The sequence below is a fragment of the Podarcis cretensis genome, assembly GCF_951804945.1.
Source record: "Podarcis cretensis genome assembly, chromosome: 2".
NCBI classification, from domain to species: Eukaryota; Metazoa; Chordata; class Lepidosauria; order Squamata; family Lacertidae; genus Podarcis; species Podarcis cretensis.
The window spans coordinates 13618084-13639755 of NC_137171.1; the positions used below are offsets into that span (position 1 = coordinate 13618084).

General features: G+C 48.3%; 1 protein-coding gene and 1 long non-coding RNA gene across 3 annotated transcripts; one reads left to right on the forward strand and one right to left on the reverse strand.

Annotated features, from left to right (window-relative positions):
* Positions 1-1101: 1101 nt before the first annotated feature.
* Positions 1102-9234, forward strand: LOC307210527. Its single transcript, XR_013836056.1, has 2 exons — positions 1102-3410; positions 3446-9234. It is a non-coding gene; the product is annotated as an uncharacterized lncRNA (long non-coding RNA).
* COQ10A (coenzyme Q10A) lies at positions 7722-20312 on the reverse strand. 2 transcript variants are annotated; one of them, XM_079966451.1, is made up of 6 exons: positions 20128-20312; positions 14372-14533; positions 12827-13019; positions 11953-12054; positions 9699-9910; positions 7722-7806 (listed from the first exon to the last, which is right to left on the reverse strand). In XM_079966451.1, exons 1-5 carry the CDS (start codon positions 20205-20207, stop codon positions 9743-9745), a joined length of 705 nt encoding a protein of 234 aa, XP_079822577.1. In that variant the 5' UTR covers positions 20208-20312; the 3' UTR covers positions 7722-7806; positions 9699-9742. The 2 variants fall into 2 exon arrangements, with proteins under 2 accessions (XP_079822577.1, XP_079822576.1); XM_079966450.1 differs by having other exon boundaries at positions 7722-9910.
* Between the last annotated feature and the right edge of the window lie 1360 nt (positions 20313-21672).

A 21672-nucleotide genomic window follows, 5' to 3' on the forward strand; every position in this document is an offset into this window, starting at 1 on the left:
CAATCGCCTTCTAAATCTGACCCATGGACGGTCTGGGAATCAGCATGCTTTTACATGAGTAGAATGTCTCCTTTTATTTAAAATGCATCTCTGGGTTATTTGTGGGGCATAGGAATTCGTTCATTTTTTTTTCTTTCTCTCCAAAATATAGTCCGGGCCCCCCACAAGGTCTGAGGGACAGTGGACCGGCCCCCTGCTGAAAATGTTTGCTGACCCCTGAGGTACACATTGGCAACTCCAAAAGTCCCCGTGACAGCAAACACAAGCTCTGTGTGTGTGTTTGTGTTTGTTGGTTTGGGGTGGTCAGTGGAAAGGAGCTGCCCCACTTAACTTTTTACTTACACCGTTTCATATCCTAATTTGAAGTTGCTGCTTCCTCCGCAGCAGGGGTGGGACGTACAGCTACATGTCACAAACCCAAAGGAATAACTCCAAGGTTGCTCCTATTTTTCTTCATTTTTGTCCCTTTTGTATGTGCTCGTTCAATAAACTCTGTTGTACAATCACTACTTCAGAGCATCATCTGGAATAGGGCATTTTGAATTGTCGGTTTTCCGTTTTTGTATGGCAGTGGCGAGGCAAAACACTCAGCAGGTATGCATTCTTCCTGTACTGGGCAATTGCAGAGGCAATAGCTCCAGGGTGGAAATGACTGCCTGCAACTGGCTCTGTTTTTAGTTACCGTATTTTTCTCTCTATAACACTCACATTTTTTCTCCTAAAAAGTAAGGGGAAATGTCTGTGCGTGTTATTGAGCGAATGTGTGGTCCCTGGAGCCGACTGGCCCGAGTGCAGGGGCAAAAATCAGGCAAAAATCAGATCGTGCGTCACGGAGGAGGGAAGGCTGCAGAGAGGAGGCTGATGCTTTCCTGCATTCTGCCTCAGGGTCTTACTGCCCACCCTCTCCTGTTTTCGGTTGCTGTGTTTGCTCAAACACAACATAGAGCAGGAAAATCCCCTACCCTCCTGGCAAGCAGAGGGGAAAGGAAAGGATCACGTCCTTCCTTCTAATTCCTTCCTAGTGACACTGTGCGCAGGCTCCAGCCCACCCAGCTCAGGTTCCGTCCGCTAGGAGCGCAACCGACAGCCACCACCTCCTCCTCTCCATGCTCTGGTGCTGCTGCTGCTGCATCCAGCATTCTAGGGACTCGCAGGAAGCCGGAAAACATGCAGGTGGGAGAGAGAGAGAGGGCTGGCTTGGGGGGGGGGGCGTTGCCTTGCTTTCCTCCCTCCCGTTAAACCCCTCTCCTGCATTGTTAGCCAGCTGCTTCTCCACACACCCCTCCCGTGCTCCTTGTCCCTTCTGTGTTTTTCCTTCCCTCCCCACTTAAAACATGGTTGCAAAGCACGGATCCACATGGATCCTCAGGATCTTTGCATTGGTTACCCCAAATTCACCATCAGATCACATAGCATGTCCATGGCTACAGCCTGCACCAAAAAAATCATGCACCCACTGTTGCCTGGGGCTGCAATGGTGCAAAAACGTGGTTAAAAAGCACAGATCCACATGGATTCTCAGGATCTTTGCATTGGGCTACCCCAAACTCACCATCAAATCACATGTCTGTGGCCACAGGATGAAGCACAAAAATGATACATCCACTGTTTCATTCAGATTTTTTTTCTTGTTTTCCTCCTCTAAAAACTATGTGTGTGTTATGGTCAGGTGCGTGTTATAGAGCGAAAAATACGGTAGGTAACCAAAACCTTCCACTGGAAAGTAGGTGGCAGACTGGGAAAACTGTAGCAGTTACTTCTCCTTTGACTTAATGGTTCAAGCAGCAGAAAGTGACTTTGGTTCCTTGCTTGTATGCCTGTTTAGGGACCTTCGCCCTCTTCACAAGCCCCTATGTGTTCAGTAGGATTACTGTTATTTTTGTTGAGCTTTTTATTCTACCAAAACACTGAGCGGGCAACCATTCAGTCCCTGCTTTCAAAAGACAAAGTAGAAGCCCTGATAGATGGGGGGGGGGGGAATGCTGCAAAGAAAGGTGTGTTTTGTGGCAGTGCCTCCTCCATCATCTCGGGCGAAGAAATTCCTTAAGCTTTGCTGGAGAGGCTAGAGATCAAACCTGTGACCTTTTGCATGCAGAGCACATGCTCTGTCACTGAGCCATGACCCCTCCTCATATTGCTCATGTGCTAATCTGCAGGCACAAATGTAGTTGGCACTGAACTGGGCCTAACAGCTTTGAGTGGCCACAAATCCACACCTGCCAATAATTTGACTTGGGAACGCATGGAATAAAAGCGGCTTCCAGATTCTCCTGCTGCAGATCTGCACTTAAGAGTGCAGAGGTTTAAAATCGAGGATCAAGTCCCAGCCGTGCCCCCAGCTGACCTTGGGCAAGCCTTTCCTTGCCCTTGAAGGACACTGTGCACACGTTGGGAAGAAGCCAACAGCTGCTGCCTGTAGAGAAGGGCGATGGTTCTGAGCCCATCTGGAATGACGTTCCCAGAAGGCATCTATAAATAGCTGGGTTCCCTCGTGGTTGTGCCAGGAAATAGAGGCTGCGGTATGAGAACACAGCCCTGTTTCAGCAAAGAAATGTGCTGTGGTCCTAACCTAGGATTAGCACATTTCATAAAGTCACACGATGCAGTCCTCCTTTGAACAGAAGGCAGGTCTTGCTGGTGTGCCCTCGTGTCAACACCTATTCCTGCTTTCATAGAGGGAAGTATTCAAAGGTGATCATTCAGTGGTAGGTCCCAGAAGTATTGTAGCACTTGTATTGCCTGAAGGTGAAGCTTAGCTCTAAGCCCTACTGGAAACTTCACTGTACATCCAAATTATGGCCCAGGTGTGGTCTGATGGATGATGGCTTGAACAACTGCTGTAGGGATGCAGGTGGCACAGAGGTCTAAACTACTGAGCCTCTTGGGCTTGCTGATCGTAAGGTTGGCAGTTCGAATCCATGTAACAGGGTGAGCTCCTGTTGCTCTGTGCCAGCTCCTGCCAAGCTAGCAATTCAAATTACACCAGTGTAAGTAGATAAATAGGTACCACTGTGGTGGGAAGGTAAACTGCATTTCCGTGCTCTCTGGCTTCCGTCACAGTAATCCGTTGAGCAAGAAGCAGTTTAGCCATGCTGGCCACAAGACCCAGAAAGCTGTCTGTGGACAAACGCCAGCTCCCTTGGCCTGAAAGCGGAGATGAGCGCAACACCCCATGGTTGAATTCAACTGGACTTAACTGACCAGGGGTCCTTTACCTTTACAACTGTGGTAAAAGCACACTGGCTGCCTGTAATGCAAAAACTACCGTATATTTCCATGTATAACCCCCCCCCCCAATGTATAAGACAAGCCCCATTTTGGGGGACTGCCAAAAAATTTTTTGAGGGGGAAATTGCCAAAAGTTGCTGAGCTTCTTTTAGGGAGAGATTGCACAGAGTTGTTGAGCTTGGGTGGGTGGGTGGGAATATTGCCCAGAGTTATGGAGCTATTGGGGGGGATCACCGCCACCAATCGCTCTACAGACTGCCCAACACTGCAAATCGCATGCATTGTCGCGGCCAGCAATGGTCTGCACGCTCTCCACCAAAAGCCCACCTGCCCGCTCAACGCAACCACAGCTGATTGCATGCACGCCTCACCGCTGCCATAAATCAACGTCCAATTGCCGCAGCCAGTCGTCAGCAGGCCTTGCCACAGCAAGCAATCACACACCCAATCACCGCTGCCAATCTCTTGCTACCTGCTGACACCAATCACACACACACACACCCACTATCCATGTATAAAACGACCCACAATTTTTGGCTACTATTTCTAAGGAAAAAATATCGTCTTATACATGGAAAAATACAGTAGTCAGCTTTCGTTTTGAAAAAAATACTTATTCAGGGGAACATAGCTGTTGTGATTTGCCATCTGCTGCAGCAGCAGCATAGTCACCAGAATTTTCGAAGGTAGAACCCACGTTGCATCTTGCCATGCCTGACAGTTCTGGGTCCTGACCTAGTTGAGGACTCAGAGGGGTGGGGATGTTGTACTTCATAGTTTCGCAATTACACCATTGTCTGCCTTGCCATGTTCAGTGTTTGTTTTGACCTTGTGCTATAGGTATTGCCAGTTGTCACCACCCATGTTGTAAAGCACAGCCCTATGAATATAAGCCAGACTAGGCTTATACCCAACCTTCTCTCCATACACTCAGCAGCCATGCATTCTGTGCTAAATTGAAGGCTTAAGCCAGAGCTTTCCATGTTGGTGACACTTTTTAGACATGCATCATTTCGCGACACAGCCATTCAGTTTTAGTAGCAAACCAAGGTTTAAATAACCCCTCTCCAGCCCTGGGAGGAGTGTGGGGAGCGTTCATGCAACACAGCTACACATTGCAGCCGACACACTTAACACGTTGCGAAGCAGAGTTTGGAAAGCTCTGGCTTAGGCACTAATGATGAAGCATAACATTTCCTATGCTTTCAAAGAATATTGATGCGGAAAGTATATGCATTCTACCTGAAGAACTATGCAAGGTTAAAATCGACAATGAAGCTAAAATCTTAAATAGTCAAGTCCCACATGTACCTTTTTGCAAACATTTTTTTATTGGTCTATAAAAATGCTCTTGGGATTGGTTCAGTCTTTGAACATTCTTGGACAGATTTTGCAGCTATCAAATAAGATTCACAGTTAAAGGGTAGAACACAATGATGATTTCCTCTTAGTGTGCATAATCTCATTTTCTATTCCCCTTTCCTTCTTCTGGAAATACCCCCCCCCCTTTCTTACAAGCTGAGGTAGCACATGCCAGGCTAAGTAGCATGAGGCAGCTGCAGCCCTGATGATAATACAGGTAGGAGCAGAAGGCACTGCAATGTTTAGGACACAATCGCTTTGCCGACTGGAGGGGAGCAGCAGGTACAAGGTTTAAACATGAGGTGCCCAGAGAGGCTTAAAAGTCCAGGTTCATGGGGACAGGCAGGGGGAAGTGAAATAAAAGTAGATAGAGAACCACCTGATCTCTCTAAAGGAAGATCCTTACACAAGCAACAAACTGCATTGCTGATTTTTCTGCAGTAGATAATAGTTTTAAGGGCCAAAATGACTCCAATGAAGGCAAAGCTCTTGTTAAGAATGTAAAAGCTGAGTAAGTAATGACAAGAAACCTGGAACATTAAACAAGCATCAACCCAGGACACATTATCTGCATTATCTGGTGTCAATAAAGAAGTATGTTCTCTGCTGCAAATGAAGTTAGCAGGGCCTTAACATTTCTGTCCTCTGCATGGGACTTGAACACTACAACCTTCGGCAGAATACGCCCCATGAACTATCTTAGCTCTTGCATTTTAAAGGGAGTGTGGTACACAGACTGCAGCAAACACAATTCATTAAATCACGGATCAAGGTCACGATGATTCAAAGTAACAGAACCACTAGTTCCTTCTCCTTGGTGCCTTATAATGTCTTGGTGAACCGGGCTTCATCCCTGCTTGGCAAATGCCTAAATGCAAGGCTGCCCATTTAAAGTGATGTTTTAAGAATCACTACACACATTGAGCACCTCTCTTTCAGAGTTTCCATTCACAGCTGCAGAAGAGAACGACAGTGAGCATGAGGCTCAGGAACCAAGACGCATTGCTGTTTTGTTTGGCAATGGCGGAATTGCTTTGAAGCGCAACATGCAGCAAACTTTTGAGACAGAAGTCTGCGCCAAAGGAACCCACTTTAAAGCTAGCCTCTGTCCTGGCAGCATTGCTCTGAAGGTTGGAGTCCAAATTCAAGGGAGGTATGCAGGCAGCATGGTCAAGAAGAAACCAGCTCTGCGGAGCAGCAGTTGGTCTCTGCATTAGAAGCAAAGGAGGCAATACATTTTGGGCTATGAAGCTGCTACCATGTCATCATTCCCTCTCCCTCCTCCCAGCAGAAAAGAATTTTGCGATTTGAATAAATTGTGCAAATGGAGACAATGGGATTCTCTCATTCCCCTTGTGAATGCGCCTTCCACCCCCTTGCAGTGGAAAGTAGGCTTACGATAACTACAAGTCCCTTGTGCTACTCAAAGCCTCTTACGTCCCCCAGCCTCTGGCACAGTGGCTGAACCATATTTACACAGAAGTAAGTCCCACCAAGTTCAATAGTAATTACTTCCAAGTAAGCATGAATAAGATTGCTCATCTTATTGGCGAAGGCTGCAAACAGCAGCAACTGTCGTGAGACTGCCAGGCAGTCCAGGCGCCAATATCACAGAAGTATTTCTGAAATACGCTTTAGTTAGCTTTAAGAATCCTTCCCTGTATCCGCAAATCCAGATTTTATGGTAGGTATATACAGCCAACTTGACCCCAAATCACCTTCAAACAGAGCACGCCTGAAACAGGATTTGAAGCCAGGGCTCTCCCAGCTGAAATCACAGTCCCTCTTCTATGCAACTGATCCTCATGTAAACGCGAGAGTTCAGGCTGGTTCTTCCTGAATGTGTGTAGACGGAGAAATTTGTGCGCTAGCCCTTGTGCCACGCTGGTCACTTTGCCAGACTTGGATGCAAGGACAGGTTCCCAAACGCATGGATAGAAATATAAAACATTCCTGCCAGCCCACCCAAATGTACCTCCATTAAATTCAGATGTAACAAGGGCAGCCAAGTAGGAAGGTGGAGTTCTAAAGTGACTGATTTCCATGAATACAGCACAGGACATGCTTAGCAGAGCAGGTTAGAAGCGTGCTATTGTTAATGACTTCCTCTCGGAGAGGCTTCCTCACTAGCGCTTATTGCCTTTTATTATTACTAAAGGAACTATTTGCTCAGAGAAGCATTCTGGAAATACAGGTCTTAGAAATGCGAGCTTTTCCTCCCTGAGGACTCTGAAAAGATCGCTGCCTTGTGTATGCATTCCATAGAGCAAGCCTGTTTGTTCTTACAGGATAACAGCAGAAACTGGGATAAAGAGCAAGTAAATAGTTTCAGCAGCTCAGAAAGGCAGAAGGAGGATGTTCTTTGGAAACAAGCCCCCTTCAGTCGGTAAAAGCTGGCAATTTTGGGAGCAGGGAAGGAAAGACCACCTTTACAAATGAAAGATTTGGGGAGAGTTGCCGAGGGAGCATCTTGGCAAAGGACACCAACTGTACAGTCAAATCTATACAGTTTGGGCGATCGCAGGGTAACTGCACGGAGCCAATTGGTATGCAAAACCGATGGCGAATAAGAAGCCTTTGGACTGACTCGCGGGAGCTGCCTCCAAAACCGGGTTGCTAGCTCAGCACAGGAAGTGGGTGGTTGTTTCCAGAGCCATTACAATGATAGCAACGGAGTAAATTTGGGATAGAAGCCCAAACTATTCTTGCATTCTTTGGAGGAAAAGCGAAGCCATGAAACCCGTGGTCAGAGAAAAAAGGAAGCCATCCATTGTACAATGGGCAACACCTAGCAGCCTCGACAGGAGATTGCTCAGGTATCTATGCCACAGCAGGCTCCCCCCCCCAACTTTATGAAGAAAGAAGGGGTCATGTTCCCAATGGTCCATATGCCTCCCACTACCCAAACGTGGCAGGCTTCTAGCCATGACCCCATCACTGGTCCAGGGATCCTGATTCTGAAGAGGAAAGCTCAGAGAGCAAGGACTTAAAACACAGGTAAGCCAAGCCTCTTCTGTTACAAAGCCAACTTCAAGCCCCACCCCTCCAAGGGCAGGTATAGCAGATCTACACCTCACATTGGAGCAAGTGGGGTGGTCTGGCTGCTCAAGGGGCACAAACAAAGCACGGCCCAAGGTTCATCCACCTACTTTATTTCCCTCAACCTGCCGTTTTAACCTATCTTCCTCCTTCCGCTGAACAGAGAGCCACAGGAATCTGTGAAAAACATAGTGATCACTCTCACCCCATGTTATGCAATGTGACATCTTCATAAAAGCAGGCACACAAACACTCTGGTGCCTGAAACTTGGAAGCAACAGGGCCTGGAATACCCCAGGCCCACATCGCAGGGCTCAACCCCAGCAGTCGTGTGTTTGTGTCCACACCGCTTGTGCAAAATGTGCGTCTAAACGTAGATAAACTCCTTTTCCAGCTCAAAACAGGGTACCGAGTTTACAGCAAAATAGGCAACACAAATGGATGTCTGCACCGGGGAACAGTGCAGGGTGGGGTTTTGGGAGACCCACAATGGTGGTCATGGGAATAGGAGGCAATTTCAGGAACAGCTGCTGGGCAGGCATGGTTGGTCTCAACTTGCAGCTTTCAATGGGGCCAAGACTCTGCAAGACTCCGAATACACATCCCAACTAAGCACCTTCCCACAAGCCAGCTGGAGACAGTGGCATGCTAATCACTCCCCACAGGTGGCGCTTCATCACAAGTGGGCTGCACAAGGCATAGTCACTCTCCCTGTGTGGAAATATTTGGTGGAAGAAGGACCAGGTGGAAGTTCTGTCCTCAAAGCAGCAGCCCCCAGCCTGATAATGCTCTATTCCATTCCCATAATGCAAAGCAGAAAGCAGCTATGGTGCTGTGGTGAGCGCTGGCAGGCTCGTGCAACCCATTATCTCAATAATCCGAAAGATGCCGTAGGCACGGCATTTCAAAAGGCCGCAACCAAGACACCTACCTCTGGGTTTTAGGTGACGTTTCAAGATGGTTGGACATGGGTTTTAATGAAACAGGTGGACACAGGAATCTGAAATTCTGCAAAGCTCTGGTTGAACTCCCAACAAGCAAGTAATTCTGCTTCCTTTCTCTCTTCCCCCCACCGCAAATGTGCATCCATTTGGAGTGTGTCTTCTAACATTTCTAAAACTATTCCAGCTCCAAGAGGGCCATATCTCCCCCTTGGCCCTTTATTTGGCACTTTTGCTACTCTGCACTCTTCTATCAACCAAAAGGAAGACACGGGGCAGCTGGCTGGATGCTAATCTCCCTTAGATAGCCTAGTGATGAACAGAGATTATGGTACTGTTTGGGCAAGGACAATTGCAGCTTGATGCTTCAGCACAAGTACGACGTTAGCTTCGCACAGCCTCAAAGAAAGCAGCAACTGCAGAGCACCCTCTGTCTACCAGCACCCTCAGTAACAGACACCAGCCACTCTGCACTGCTTGCCTGCTCCCCTCTGCCATGCCTTTCAGCTACTGCACTCCAAACCAACGTTCAACCAGCAGAGTCTTGCAAATCCAACGACTAACAGCTAAGGAGACTGCCAGACAAAAAGTACAGCCTCTCCATGCTTATTCTCTATTGTCAAGGGGCAGTCCAGGTCAGGGCTTTCTTCCTTTCCTTTTTTTTTTAAACAAGTGATTCACGAGGCACAATTTCCAATGGGCCCTTCACTAGGCACAGAAAGAGAGCACACGATCACATGCTATGAGCTTCCACTGCCCCGTTCCCCAGAGAAACAGGGTTCGGCACTGTCCTCAGCCTAAAACAAGCCATGCTGGCACATACAAAATAGGTGGAGAATGGGATGGGAGACAATCCACAGACTGGGGGATTAGGGGGAGGGGAGGAGAAGGGCTTCAAAGAAAGTCCTACAAAACAAAATATGTATGTATGACCCAGCATAAGAGCATGACTAGGCAAAACAGACAGTTAAGAGGTTGCTCTGGAGGTAACATGACCACCTGGCCCTTTCCTTAGGAAAAAGTCTCTCTTCATCACACCAGGCCCAGTGGATAAATTAAGACAGGATACCAGGAGAAACCAAATAAATAGATAAAAACAGAGGGGCTGAGGAAGCCATGAGTGCACACCCCAGCGCAGTGTCCGCGTGGCCACCAAAGCAGCAGGGAGCCCTTCACGTCTGGTGGATCTCGTGGAACATGAGCTCTCGGGGAATGCGGGTCTCGGGACCGTAGTTCTTTGCCGCCCGGCGTTCAAAAGCAGCGACCATCTGCTTGACCACCTCGTCGAAGAAAACGGTAGCCAGCTGCGAGTGCAGCAGGGAGCGGAACTCGAAGGAAATCTGGGGGGAGAGGAAGAGCATTAGTCTGCCATCTCATAGCTCTTTCAAAGCTGGGGGGGGTGCAGGGATGGGCAGCCGGAGCTCTCTTCAACAAGCAGGAAATGTTACATTCTAGTACTGTGAATAAGGGACGCGGGTGGCACTGTGGTCTAAACCACAGAGCCTAGGGCTTGCTGATCAGAAGGTCGGCAGTTTGAATCCCCGCGACGGGGTGAGCTCCCGTTGCTCGGTCCCTGCTCCTGCCCACCTAGCAGTTCAAAAGCACGCCAGTGCAAGTAGATAAAAAGGTACCACTGCAGCGGGAAGGTAAACAGCATTTCCGTGCACTGCTCTGCTTCACCTGAAGCGGCTTAGTCATGCTGGCCACATGACCCGGAAGCTATCTGTGGACAAACGCCGGCTCCCTCGGCCTATAGAGCGAGATGAGCGCGCAACCCCAGAGTCATCTGCGACGGGACCGATCTCTCAGGGGTACCTTTACCTTTTAGTACTGTGAATATATGAGGAAGGGCGGGGGGGGGGGAATCTTCCTGTGACAGATATGAAAAGCCCTGCTCTGTAAAGTGCCCTGCAGCTGATATTCCCAAAGTGTTTGCAACTCCCCAAGTGCAGCAGGCGTGATTGGCAGAGATAATTTTTCCTGGGCACATCAGCAGATAATGGCGAGAGCAAGGTGCGAGAAACCTGCAGCTCTGCAGACCCAGCAAGCACAGCCAATGGTCAAGGATGACAAATGAGCTGCAATGCAGCAGCATCTCGAAAGCCACAGGCTTCCCATCCCTCGTTTACATTAAGCCGCCTGTTAAGAAACAGTATTCCCAGGATGGTGAAAGTATCCTCCAACATGTGCAGCCATTATCTGGCTATTATTGCTGGCAAGAGATGGGAGTTCACACCTGGACCTCTGCCCAGCCCACCTTTTCCACTCATAGATGAGGAAAAATCCTACAAGACACAACTGACATCCTAGTGGGACCTGTAAGGTTGTTCAAGGACAGCATCACCCCACAGAAACCTTGCCAGTCTCTCTAAGATGCCAGTGCTATCTTGTAGACCCTGTCTCAGACAGGGGATGGGGAGGGGAGGAAGGCAGATGGGGTGTATGTGGAATGACAGAGAGGAGTAGAATTCCTCATCTGCCCCCATTTCTCTAATTTTCTGATAACCTAAGGAGCTTCTCCGAGATGGAGCTGTCCTCCAGAATCTATCCCGGCTATTCTAAGACAACAGCACCATTTTAGAGACGCAACAGAAAAGAAACAAGGAGCCAACGGTGCATTGCAAGGTTGGAGGAAGAGTATGAGATTTGTGCAATCCCACATTTGACCCTTAAGGAAGGCACTGTGCCCTGCCTCATTATCGTCATTCAAAAATAGGATATTACTTCATTAGTCCTTAAGCATCACAAAATTAGACGACCACATGAAGAGGCGCAGAGTGAGCTTGTCACACAGCTGGGATTATTTAGAGCAGGCATCCCCAAACTCGGTCCTCCAGATGTTTTGGGACTATAACTCCCATCATCCCTAGCTAACAGGACCAGTGGTCAGGGATGATGGGCATTGTAGTCCCAAAACAGCTAGAGGGCCAAGTTTGGGGATGCCTGATTTAGAGGCAGCAGCAATGGTGATGGTGTTGAGGAACAGACCCATCTCTGCCTTGTGGAATGCACAAGAAGATTGAGAGGAGAAGAGGAGGTTAAGTATCCCATAGCAAGTGTTCACACCTCCACAGAAGGTCACACTTTAGGATCAAAACTTCCTCACACTCATTAAGAAGTCAGGAGTTTTGGCTCTCACCTGCTCTCTAAGAGACAAAAAGGGAACCCAAGAGACACAACACTCGAGCTCTGGCCCTTCTGTACACACAGTTTCTGCTCATGAGAAGAACATTTGGCTAATGCTTGGGCTTCATCACAGGCAAGCACTTTTCTTTCCTGTTTCAAAGGAATAAGCCCACCCCTTGCTGGCACAGACCGATGAATCCTTTGTGGAACAGGAGCTGAGCTGCCTGAGAACACTTTTATAGCCATGTGTGCTTACCGAGAAGTCCACTGTACAAGTGCGGGGGTAGCCAGGAATGCCAGGGCTGAAACGCCAGCTGGTCTCCAGGTGGTTGAAGAGCTTCCCATCAGTGCAGACCGCCTGGGATAAAGGACAGAGGTGAGATCAGAGAATGATTTTGCTAGCAACGTCCATGCCCATCCAGATAAGCTAAAACAAGAGTGTCCATGCCTGGTTCTGATTGCAGCTCTGGGGCTGCAGCTCACCTGCGACCCATCAGACTGCATCAGGCGTGCCATCAGCCTTAGGATAAGACCTCGTTCCTAAGCACTCTAATCATTTGAAATTTCTACATGGCGAGTTGTTGGAATCAGTGCTCCTGATTATACAATGTACTGTATAATGGAAGAGATTTTAGCCAATGGAAGAGATTTCAGTCTGGATAGCACAGAAATGTGCAGCTACATTGGCTCCCAGTACATTTCCGAGAACAATTCAAAGCGTTGGTGCTGACCTTTAAAGCCCTAAATGGCCTTGGCCCAGTATACCTGAAGGAGCATCTCCACCCCCACCGTTCAGCCCGGACACTGAGGTCCAGCTCCGAGGGCCTTCTGGCGGTTCCCTCACTGCGAGAAGTGAGGTTACAGGGAACCAGGCAGAGGGCCTTCTTGGTAGTGGTGCCCGCCCTGTGGAATGCCTTCCCATCAGATGTCAAGGAAATAAACAACTATCTGACTTTTAGAAGACATCTGAAGGCAGCCCTGTTTAGAGAAGTTTTTAATGTTTGATGTTTTATCGTGTTTTTAATATTCTGTTGGGAGCCACCCAGAGTGGCTGGGGAAACCCAGCCAGATGGGTGGGGTATAAATAATAAATGATGATGATGATGGTGATGATGATGATGATAGCTCACCTTTACTAGATGGGGCCGCACCAGTGTTACAATGGATGTGTAACGTTCCACAACAGGAGGAAACCCGACTTCCAGCTGGGCCTTCACGTGGCCTGTCCTCTTAGAGACCACCACTGATTTCTTGCACCAGGGAACAAATTCCTTATATTCATCCACATTGGACACAACTTCATAGATCTCCTGCATGGAGTAACTGCAAGAAAGGATAGAGTTAATTCAGGAGCCCCTCAGAGCTGTTATAACACTGACAACCTGATGGTGACAGTACACAATGTACATAACAGGGAACAGGTAAGCCATTATTTAGTTGAACTGGCCAATGAGTTTATTGAGAAGAGGGTATGCAAGTGGGAGATGGCTGAAATCACAACTGGGTTTGCAGGTATGCAGAATATTGGAACCTGGCTCTGAGTTCAGAGCTTGACAGTCATGCTCAAAGCATGTCAAAGGTAAGAAAACTTCCAAGGCAACATTGCCTCCCTCTTCCTGAAGCCCAAGACTTTGGGGGCTTTTGGGTGGTGGGACATATGATGCATTTTATCTGCTGCAGTCACAAGGTGAGGGAGTTTGGTACTTAGTTTGTTCTTATTTATCCAAGGCACCTCTATGCCCTACACTTTATTATCAGAACAAATACTTCATTCTTGGGGTTGATTTGTCCAATACAGAGCAAAGAAGAAAAGTCCTCAAACAGAAGTTATGGGTTAAACCCAGCACAATTGACACCTTGATTCGAAACAGACTGACTGAGAGCTACTTCTAGGCAAGTGTGGCTATGGCAACAGTTTGAGTGACTTCTAAAAAATTCGGCTTTGTAATTCGGAATTTATGTGATGTGATTTTATTTGATTTGATTTGATTGGCCGGTTAATAAAAATTATTTTTTTTAAAAAAAGAGAGAGCGCTACTTCTAGGCAAGTGTGGCTATGGCCACAGTTTGAGTGGCTTCCTCAGATTCACACACAGAACTAGGAATGGACCCTTTGCCTTTGCAGTCCTATGCCACTGCCTACGCTGCTGGACAATCTTTATGTCCAACATTTGGGGCTTCTTAGTTTTATAAAAAGCAGTGCATGGGACGTGAGATGTTTATAAAATTCTGAATGGTGTTGAGGAAGCAAGTTTTCTCCCTCTTTCATACTGTTAGAACGCGATACCATCCAATGAAGATGAATGACGGGAGAATCGGGACGGACAAAAGGAAAGACTTCACAACGCTCACAAAATGTAGGGAGGGTCCCCAACTTGGACGGCTTCAAAGGGCATTTAGACAAATTCACAGAAGATTAGGAGATTCATGGCAGCTAGTGATGATGGCTGGCTACATATATATAAATATACACTACTGCCTGGATCAGAGGCACCATAACCAGTTGCTTGGAAACAACTAGAGGAGAGGCTATTGCCTCCCAGTGCTCTGTGGGCTTCCCAGAAGCATCTGGTTGGCCAATGTAGGAAGCAGATGCTGGACTAGAAGGCAAGGTGCAGTTTTGTTCTAAACCCAAATACAGCTCATTCATCCTCCTGTGAAGCAAGTCCGCTCACCCAAGGATCCTCCTTTCCGAATATTCCTTCCGTTTGTTGGTGAAAGGCCCTGAAAAGTTGATAAACGTCCGGCTGTGCTGAGCATTAAGATCCCAATCGGCACTGCTGACAGCTTGCGGGGCACGGATCATCAGAATCCCACAGGACGGCATGTACCTGGAACTGAAAAATCCTCAGGATTAGCTGGACTCAACAGTCAGAAGATTCACTACACCTTCATGAAGATTAATTCCAAAGGGACACTCTTCAATGCCCAGCAGAAAGCAAAACAGGAGCATTAATCTGAGAGTTTCCTCATAGGTAAGTTACAAGGAAGCATGACCAAAACCCGCCTTTTGAAGTTGTGTTCTTAGGGAATAATTTCCTAAATTTCCTAAAACTTAGGGAAGTTTTTAATGTTTGATGTTTTATTGCATTTTTAATATTTTGTTGGAAGCCGCCCAGAGTGGGGTGTAAATAATTTATAATTTATAATTTATAATTTATAATTTATAATTTATAATTTATAATTTATAATTTATAATTTATAATTTATTTTTATTATTATTAAATTTGAAAAATACCACCATGTCTAGAAATAATGAGCACAGTACACAAGCCTGATTTTAGAACCATTTAATTTTCAAAGACAAAGGCCCCTGCTAATCTAGAGGCTCCTATATTAATGCTACCCCCCAAAAAAAATCCTCGAGCATTTTCTACGTTTGTGAGACTGAGTTTTCAGAGCCAAGACAATGCACATCCAATCTCCAAGCAGTATGTACAGGGTTAAACTACCATCCACCATCGTATTTGAAGCAACTTGCAAAGCTGCACCATGCTGAATTTGAGAAATATGCAAGGAAATAAAGGAATATAACTTACTATATGGCTTATCACCCACACTGACAAACTGAGGTAAGGTCCAAGGAAAGCCTGCTTCCTCCCCAACATCAAAGTAATAAACAGGGTCTTTTCTGTGTTCCCCAAGACCTCCAAGGTTGGACAGAAGGACAGCACATAGTTGTGTATGTCATAAAGATAAAAATACCTCCTTTTGCCTGTTCCTGCTTTCAAATGGGCTTCAAGCAGGCATTTTACTTAGTCAGCTGGGAGTATGACAGCAGTTGGGATGCTGTTATGTTTGATCTACAGCAGAGATTTTCAACCTTTTTGGGTCCATGGCTCCCTTGACCAACTACATTCTTTCTGAGGCACCCCTGTGGGGCTCAGAAGCACCCCTTGCCTGCAGAGCTAACAGCCCCTCACCCTTTTTTCAAACACCCTCCCTTGTGGAGGGTTTCTTCAGCCTCCTCTCCTCTCCCCACTCCTTGGGTCTCCTCTGGGCAGCCGCAGCTGCCACCCCTGGTCTCTGACCTATCCTCCCTACCCCAAAGAGGGATGCCTCCTCACACTGCCCCACAGGGACCTGGGAAGCACCCCCTGGCCAGCCCCCAGAGACACCTTTCATCTGGGGAGCTTGTAGCCAGGGCTGCTGCAACAAACAGCTGTGCAAGCCTTTGGGAGGCAGAGATGCGAGGGAAGGGAAGGGAAGAGGAACAGAGGCCAGTGCTGCCCGTGGCATCCCTGACCATTATTCAAGGCACCCTAGTTGAAAATCACTGATCTACAGTGTTAAGAGATATGGGGGGAGGTTCTCACCAGTTCATCCCACAGATGGCCCTACAATGGGGAAAGGTGAGGTTGTTGCCTCAGGTGAAGTATTTTGGATACTATTAAGGGCAGCAGAGTTGAAAATGACAGATTAGACTCATGTGGCAAAGCTCAAAGACATGAACAGGAGCTGCCAGGAGTACTTCTGTAACCTTGCACAGCTCCTGTTCGTTTTAGTGGGGCTTCTGCAGCAACACCTCCCATTGGATTGTGCCTTACATTAGTTAGCAAGGAAGGAGGCACCACTTGGATGCATAGACAAGGCAGTATGTGTCTTAGGCTGGCCCTGTCTGATCTCTCATCTTGCTTTTGGGTCACAAACGCTTTGTTCCAGAGACAGTGTAATGCTTGAACCCTGACTGGGACTGCCAGACACGCCCACAGATAGCAGTGGATGATTTCCTCCTTCACTTCCCACAAGTCTTGCTCAAAATTACATGAAAGGAAACATCAGACAGGGTTACACAAGCCCTCTGCACTACCTTGTGCCCTGGCCAGCTTCCATCTCTCACATGGGTACTGGCTGGCTGGCTTATCTTACGCAATATTGACTTTAAGCCCTCCCACTGGATCAGCTGAACTGCCTTGTCAACCAATAAATGCTCAGAGTGCCAAGCGGAAAGTCTATTCAGGGAAGGAGGAATTTCCATACCAGAGGGGAAAGAAACGAGTACACTTTGCATGAACGGACAAAGCTACAGGCTGCTCACAGTCATGACCTCAGGGGACTGAAGAAATGGACCTGTATGGTTTCTGGAGCACCCCACTACAGGCTAAGGGGATGAGTGTTATGACTAGGGCTGGGCACACACATCATGATTCACAATACATTGCCAGGTCAAAAACTATGAAACTGTTATTACGATATGGACTTCAAACCAGGTTTTGGACGATATATCAATATACCGCCCAGCCCTATGCTTGAACCAATTTCATCATGCTCTATGTCTTTATGGCACAAGTCAGCAGGAGTTTAGTTTCCTTAAAGCCTTTTCTGTAAATGAGAAGAAAGTAAATAACTAATTGGTGTGCTAGTCCTTTGCTGAACCAGCAATTACTCTTCAGAAAGGCAAGTGCTTTCAGAGAACTTGCGGCACGCGTTGTGAAGGTGGGAAAAGGTCTGAGAAGCAGGAAATGGATCCAGCAACATGTTGCAAGATCAAGGGACTATGCTTCATAGGCAAATCAGCCCAAAAGGATTGTCCATTTGACATCGAACAGCGCAGCATACTCAGGGACACTCTAGAAAAAAACAAGGACCGGTTACAGTAATAGCTGCCCAGCAGGTTAGCTGGGACATTTATTTTGGAGTACTGCCAAGCAAGAGCTTATGAATAGGACTGTTACGTAAGAAAGTTAAAACACAGGAAATCCAACATGCCACTGGTGAAACCAGGTGCTTTTAATCTGGGATGACAGAGCACACAGTAGGTTAACCCTCACAAAGCCCTTCAAAGCCCATCAACTTACTCCCCATAAAGAAACTGAGGAACGGCAACTCACATACCACCACCACTTGCGGGCGCACAAACTTGTATGTTCTCTGGTCTCAAGCCATGCCTCACCTCCATATTCTCATTCACATCAAGTACAAACAAAATCTTGCACCAAAAGGCGTTACCATTAGCAACCTGGTAGCAGCCAGTTCCATAGGCTCCAACATCCCCATGCTGGGGGAAGGGCTATAGCTCAGTGGCAGAGCCATCCGCCTTGTGGGCAGAAGGTCCTATGTTCAATCTCCAGGAGATTGTAGGCGATACTGAGCTAGACAGGCCATGGCCAAGGCATCTTCCTATCTTTCTTGCTGTGTTCTGTGAAGTCAAACACTGCACATTATGTCAAGACATTATTCTCCACAGTCAGTGGTTGCTAACACAGCAATAGAAAAGCATGACTGTGTACATCTACCTGCAATCTAGACATTGTATGCTTCTGAACAAAAATAGGGCTAATGCAGAAGCCAAGAAAAGCAGTCCTATTGAAGGATGTTCAAAAGCCAGCTGCATCTTGAAATCTGGTCCAAGGGAGTCAAAAGACTGCAGTGGCACCAGCTCTTAACTCTGGATCGCCACCTGTTTGCTAAAGCAACAGGCACTACCAACCTTCTCCAGCTTGAAGGGCAAAGATGTGGCATTATCCTGCCAACTCTATGTTCTAGGAACTTATTTGCTTCACTGCTGCTCAAGCCAACACAGTCCTGGCAAGCTTTAGCAAGCCAACAAGTAGCAAACTTCAGCCTAAAGACCATAGATAGCTTACCAGAAGCCATGGGTCTGTAGAGAGTCAACTATTCCCAAGTCAAGTTCTCTCTTTGTTCTCATCTCCAATAAGTGATGCTTACATAAGCTGAAGAGAAAGTTTCCATTAAGCTGCCCTTTTCATGTACCTCTTTGGAGATTACACAGTTGTAAATGCCACCAGCTACCAATATGAAACACACTGTTCTCCACCAATACATGGACACAAGATGAGTGTCTTATTCCAGAGAAACGGATTCAGGAAACCACCAGTCCCTGTGCACTGAGTCACAACTCTGTAAACAAACATGGATTGAAATGGGGGGGGGGGGAGGACAGAGAAACTCATTTGCTCACCTTAACTGTGAGTACAAAAAGATAAGTAGGGGGGTACTTTACCCATAAGTGACCAAAAGCATAATTGCCACTGGTGGCAGTGTTTAATTCTGGTGACCCTCAGGTGTATTCTGCTAAAGGAACAAGACATTTCTTGGGGGAGGGGGGATGCTACCAGAAACAGAGGGAGGCAAACTAGCAACAGACTGTGTTATTTATTGGCAAACAGCATTAGGGTCATGAGCTGGAAGAATGGGCTCCCTAATAACAGCCCTACCCCCCAAATCACCTGCTGCTTCATCCCTGAAATAAAACCCCTCAATGGACCGCAGTGTGTACGCAACTTTTCCCATGCTCCCTACAGGGATGCAGCCATTAACCAAATCCCCTCTAACCATTTGGTGGATCAGTTCGCACAGACCTGTTACCCTTCTTCATCTCCCTCTGAGCATGTCTTTGCTACTGACACAACCCTCCCTGACCTCTTTGTCCTCCACCCTCTCACTACCCTTGGCCTTCTAACTCTCAATAACTTTATTCACTGACTTTATATACCGCCCTATACCCGGAGGTCTCAGGGCTTGCTAGCACAATATAACCTCCTCCCTTAATATGCGAGCATATAAAGGTAAAGGTAAAGGTACCCCTGCCCGTACGGGCCAGTCTTGACAGACTCTGGGGTTGTGCGCTCATCTCACTCAAGAGGCCAGGGGCCAGCGCTGTCCGGAGACACTTCCGGGTCACGTGGCCAGCGTGACATCGCTGCTCTGGCCAGAGCCAGAGCCGCACACGGAAACGCCGTTTACCTTCCCGCTGGTAAGCGGTCCCTATTTATCTACTTGCACCCGGAGGTGCTTTCGAACTGCTAGGTTGGCAGGCGCTGGGACCGAGCAGCGGGAGTGCACCCCGCCACAGGGATTCGAACCGCCGACCTTTCGATCGGCAAGCCCTAGGCGCTGAGGCTTTAACCCACAGCGCCAGGTATCTATTTAACCTCCATTTCCCCTTCCAACCCCTCTCCTTTTGGCATTCGCCCCTCTGATGACCTTCCAACGGGCTGTGCGGCTTATTCTCCCCTAAACTCCTCAGTGCTACCCCCCTGAATTGAGATCCAAAGCAGGGGAGCATACACAGCATGGCGGATGCCCCCTTTATTACTCCCCCCCCCATATGCACCAGCACCTGCCAAAGCGCCCCCCCCCGCTGGGCTCTTGTTGAAAAGGGGCCTGTCCATTTTCGACGCCTTGCCTTTGAACTCTGACGTGTTTGGGGTTGCCAACTTTCCCCATTCCTCCTGGCTCCTCTTCCAAGCTGGGGAGGCAGGAAAGCCGAGAGGCGAGTCTTTTTCCCTAGTATGGAGAATGAGGCGCTGGAGGGGTTATTTTTTGAGGGGGGGGTGCAGCTTCCCCTTTCGAGTCTGCCTGCTGTGTGAGGCAGAGGAGCGCCTGTCGAGGGGGAATGTGGCAACCCTGAATCTGCGCCCAGCCCTGGCTCCTCCTCCCTCCTCTCCCTTTCCTTTGCCCCGCTCACCAGCCGGCCGGGGGCGCTCGCGGCCTCAGCCCTCCCCGCGCTCCCAGTCGCCAGACTTCCCGGAGCCGGCGGGCCGCCATGAAAGGGGCAGCCTGAGGTGGAAGCGCGTCCGGTTCCCCGCCGCCTCAGTTCTGCCAGCTACCAGAGACAGACGCCGGCTCCGGCCTCCGTGAACCCTCACCCCCCCCTCCGCTTACGTCAGCGCGTCGTCAACGCGTGGCCATACCTCACACTGGCGCGGGGGGGGGAAGGAGAAGCGGAGCGGGCGCGATGCATGGCGGGAGCCGAAGGCATCATGGGAACCGTAGTTCGCTCTTGCTGCTGCTGCTGCTGCTGCTGCCGCCGGATTAGGCCTCGCGCCTCGCAAGGGTGGTGGGATGGCACCTTAGCGAGGGAATGGAGGCGCCGGGAACAACAGCAACAACAATTTATTAAAACAAAATAAAAGAAAAAAAATTCCTTCCAGTAGCACCTTAAAGACCACCTAAGTTAGTTCTTGGGACGCAGGTGGCGCTGTGGGTTAAAGCCTCAGCGCCTAGGACTTGCCGATCGAAAGGTCGGCGGTTCGAATCCCTGCGGCGGGGTGCGCTCCCGCTGGTCGGTCCCAGCGCCTGCCAACCTAGCAGTTCGAAAGCACCTCCGGGTGCAAGTAGATAAATAGGGACCGCTTACCAGCGGGAAGGTAAACGGCGTTTCCGTGTGCGGCTCTGGCTCGCCAGAGCAGCTTCGTCACGCTGGCCACGTGACCCGGAAGTGTCTGTGGACAGCGCTGGCCCCTGGCCTCTTAAGTGAGATGGGCGCACAACCCCAGAGTCTGTCAAGACTGGCCCGTACGGGCAGGGGTACCTTTACCTTTACCTTTAAGTTAGTTCTAGGTATGAGCTTTCGTGTGCATGCACACTTCTTCAGATACATGGTGTATCTGAAGAAGTGTGCATGCACACGAAAGCTCATACCTAGAACTAACTTAGTTGGTCTTTAAGGTGCTACTGGAAGGAATTTTTTTTCTTTTCTTTTGTTTTGACTATGGCAGACCAACACGGCTACCTACCTGTAACTGGAACAATTTATTACTTATACCCCGCCCATCTGGCTGGGTTTCCCCAGCCACTCTGGGCGGCTTCCAACAAAACACTAAAATACAGTAACCTATTGAATTATGGTGCTGGAGGAGACTCTTGAGAGTCCCATGGACTGCAAGAAGATCAAACCTACCCATTCTTAAGGAAATCAGCCCTGAGTGCTCACTGGAAGGACAGATCCTGAAGCTGAGGCTCCACTACTTTGGCCACCTCATGAGAAGAGAAGACTCCCTGGAAAAGACCCTGATGTTGGGAAAGATGGAGGGCACAAGGAGAAGGGGGCGACAGAGGACGAGATGGTTGGATAGTGTTTTTGAGGTTACCAGCATGAGTTTGACCAAACTGCGGGAGGCAGTGGAAGACAGAAGTGCCTGGCGTGCTCTGGTCCATGGGGTCACAAAGAGTCGGACACGACTAAACGACTAAACAACAACAAATTAAACATTAAAAGCTTCCCTAAACA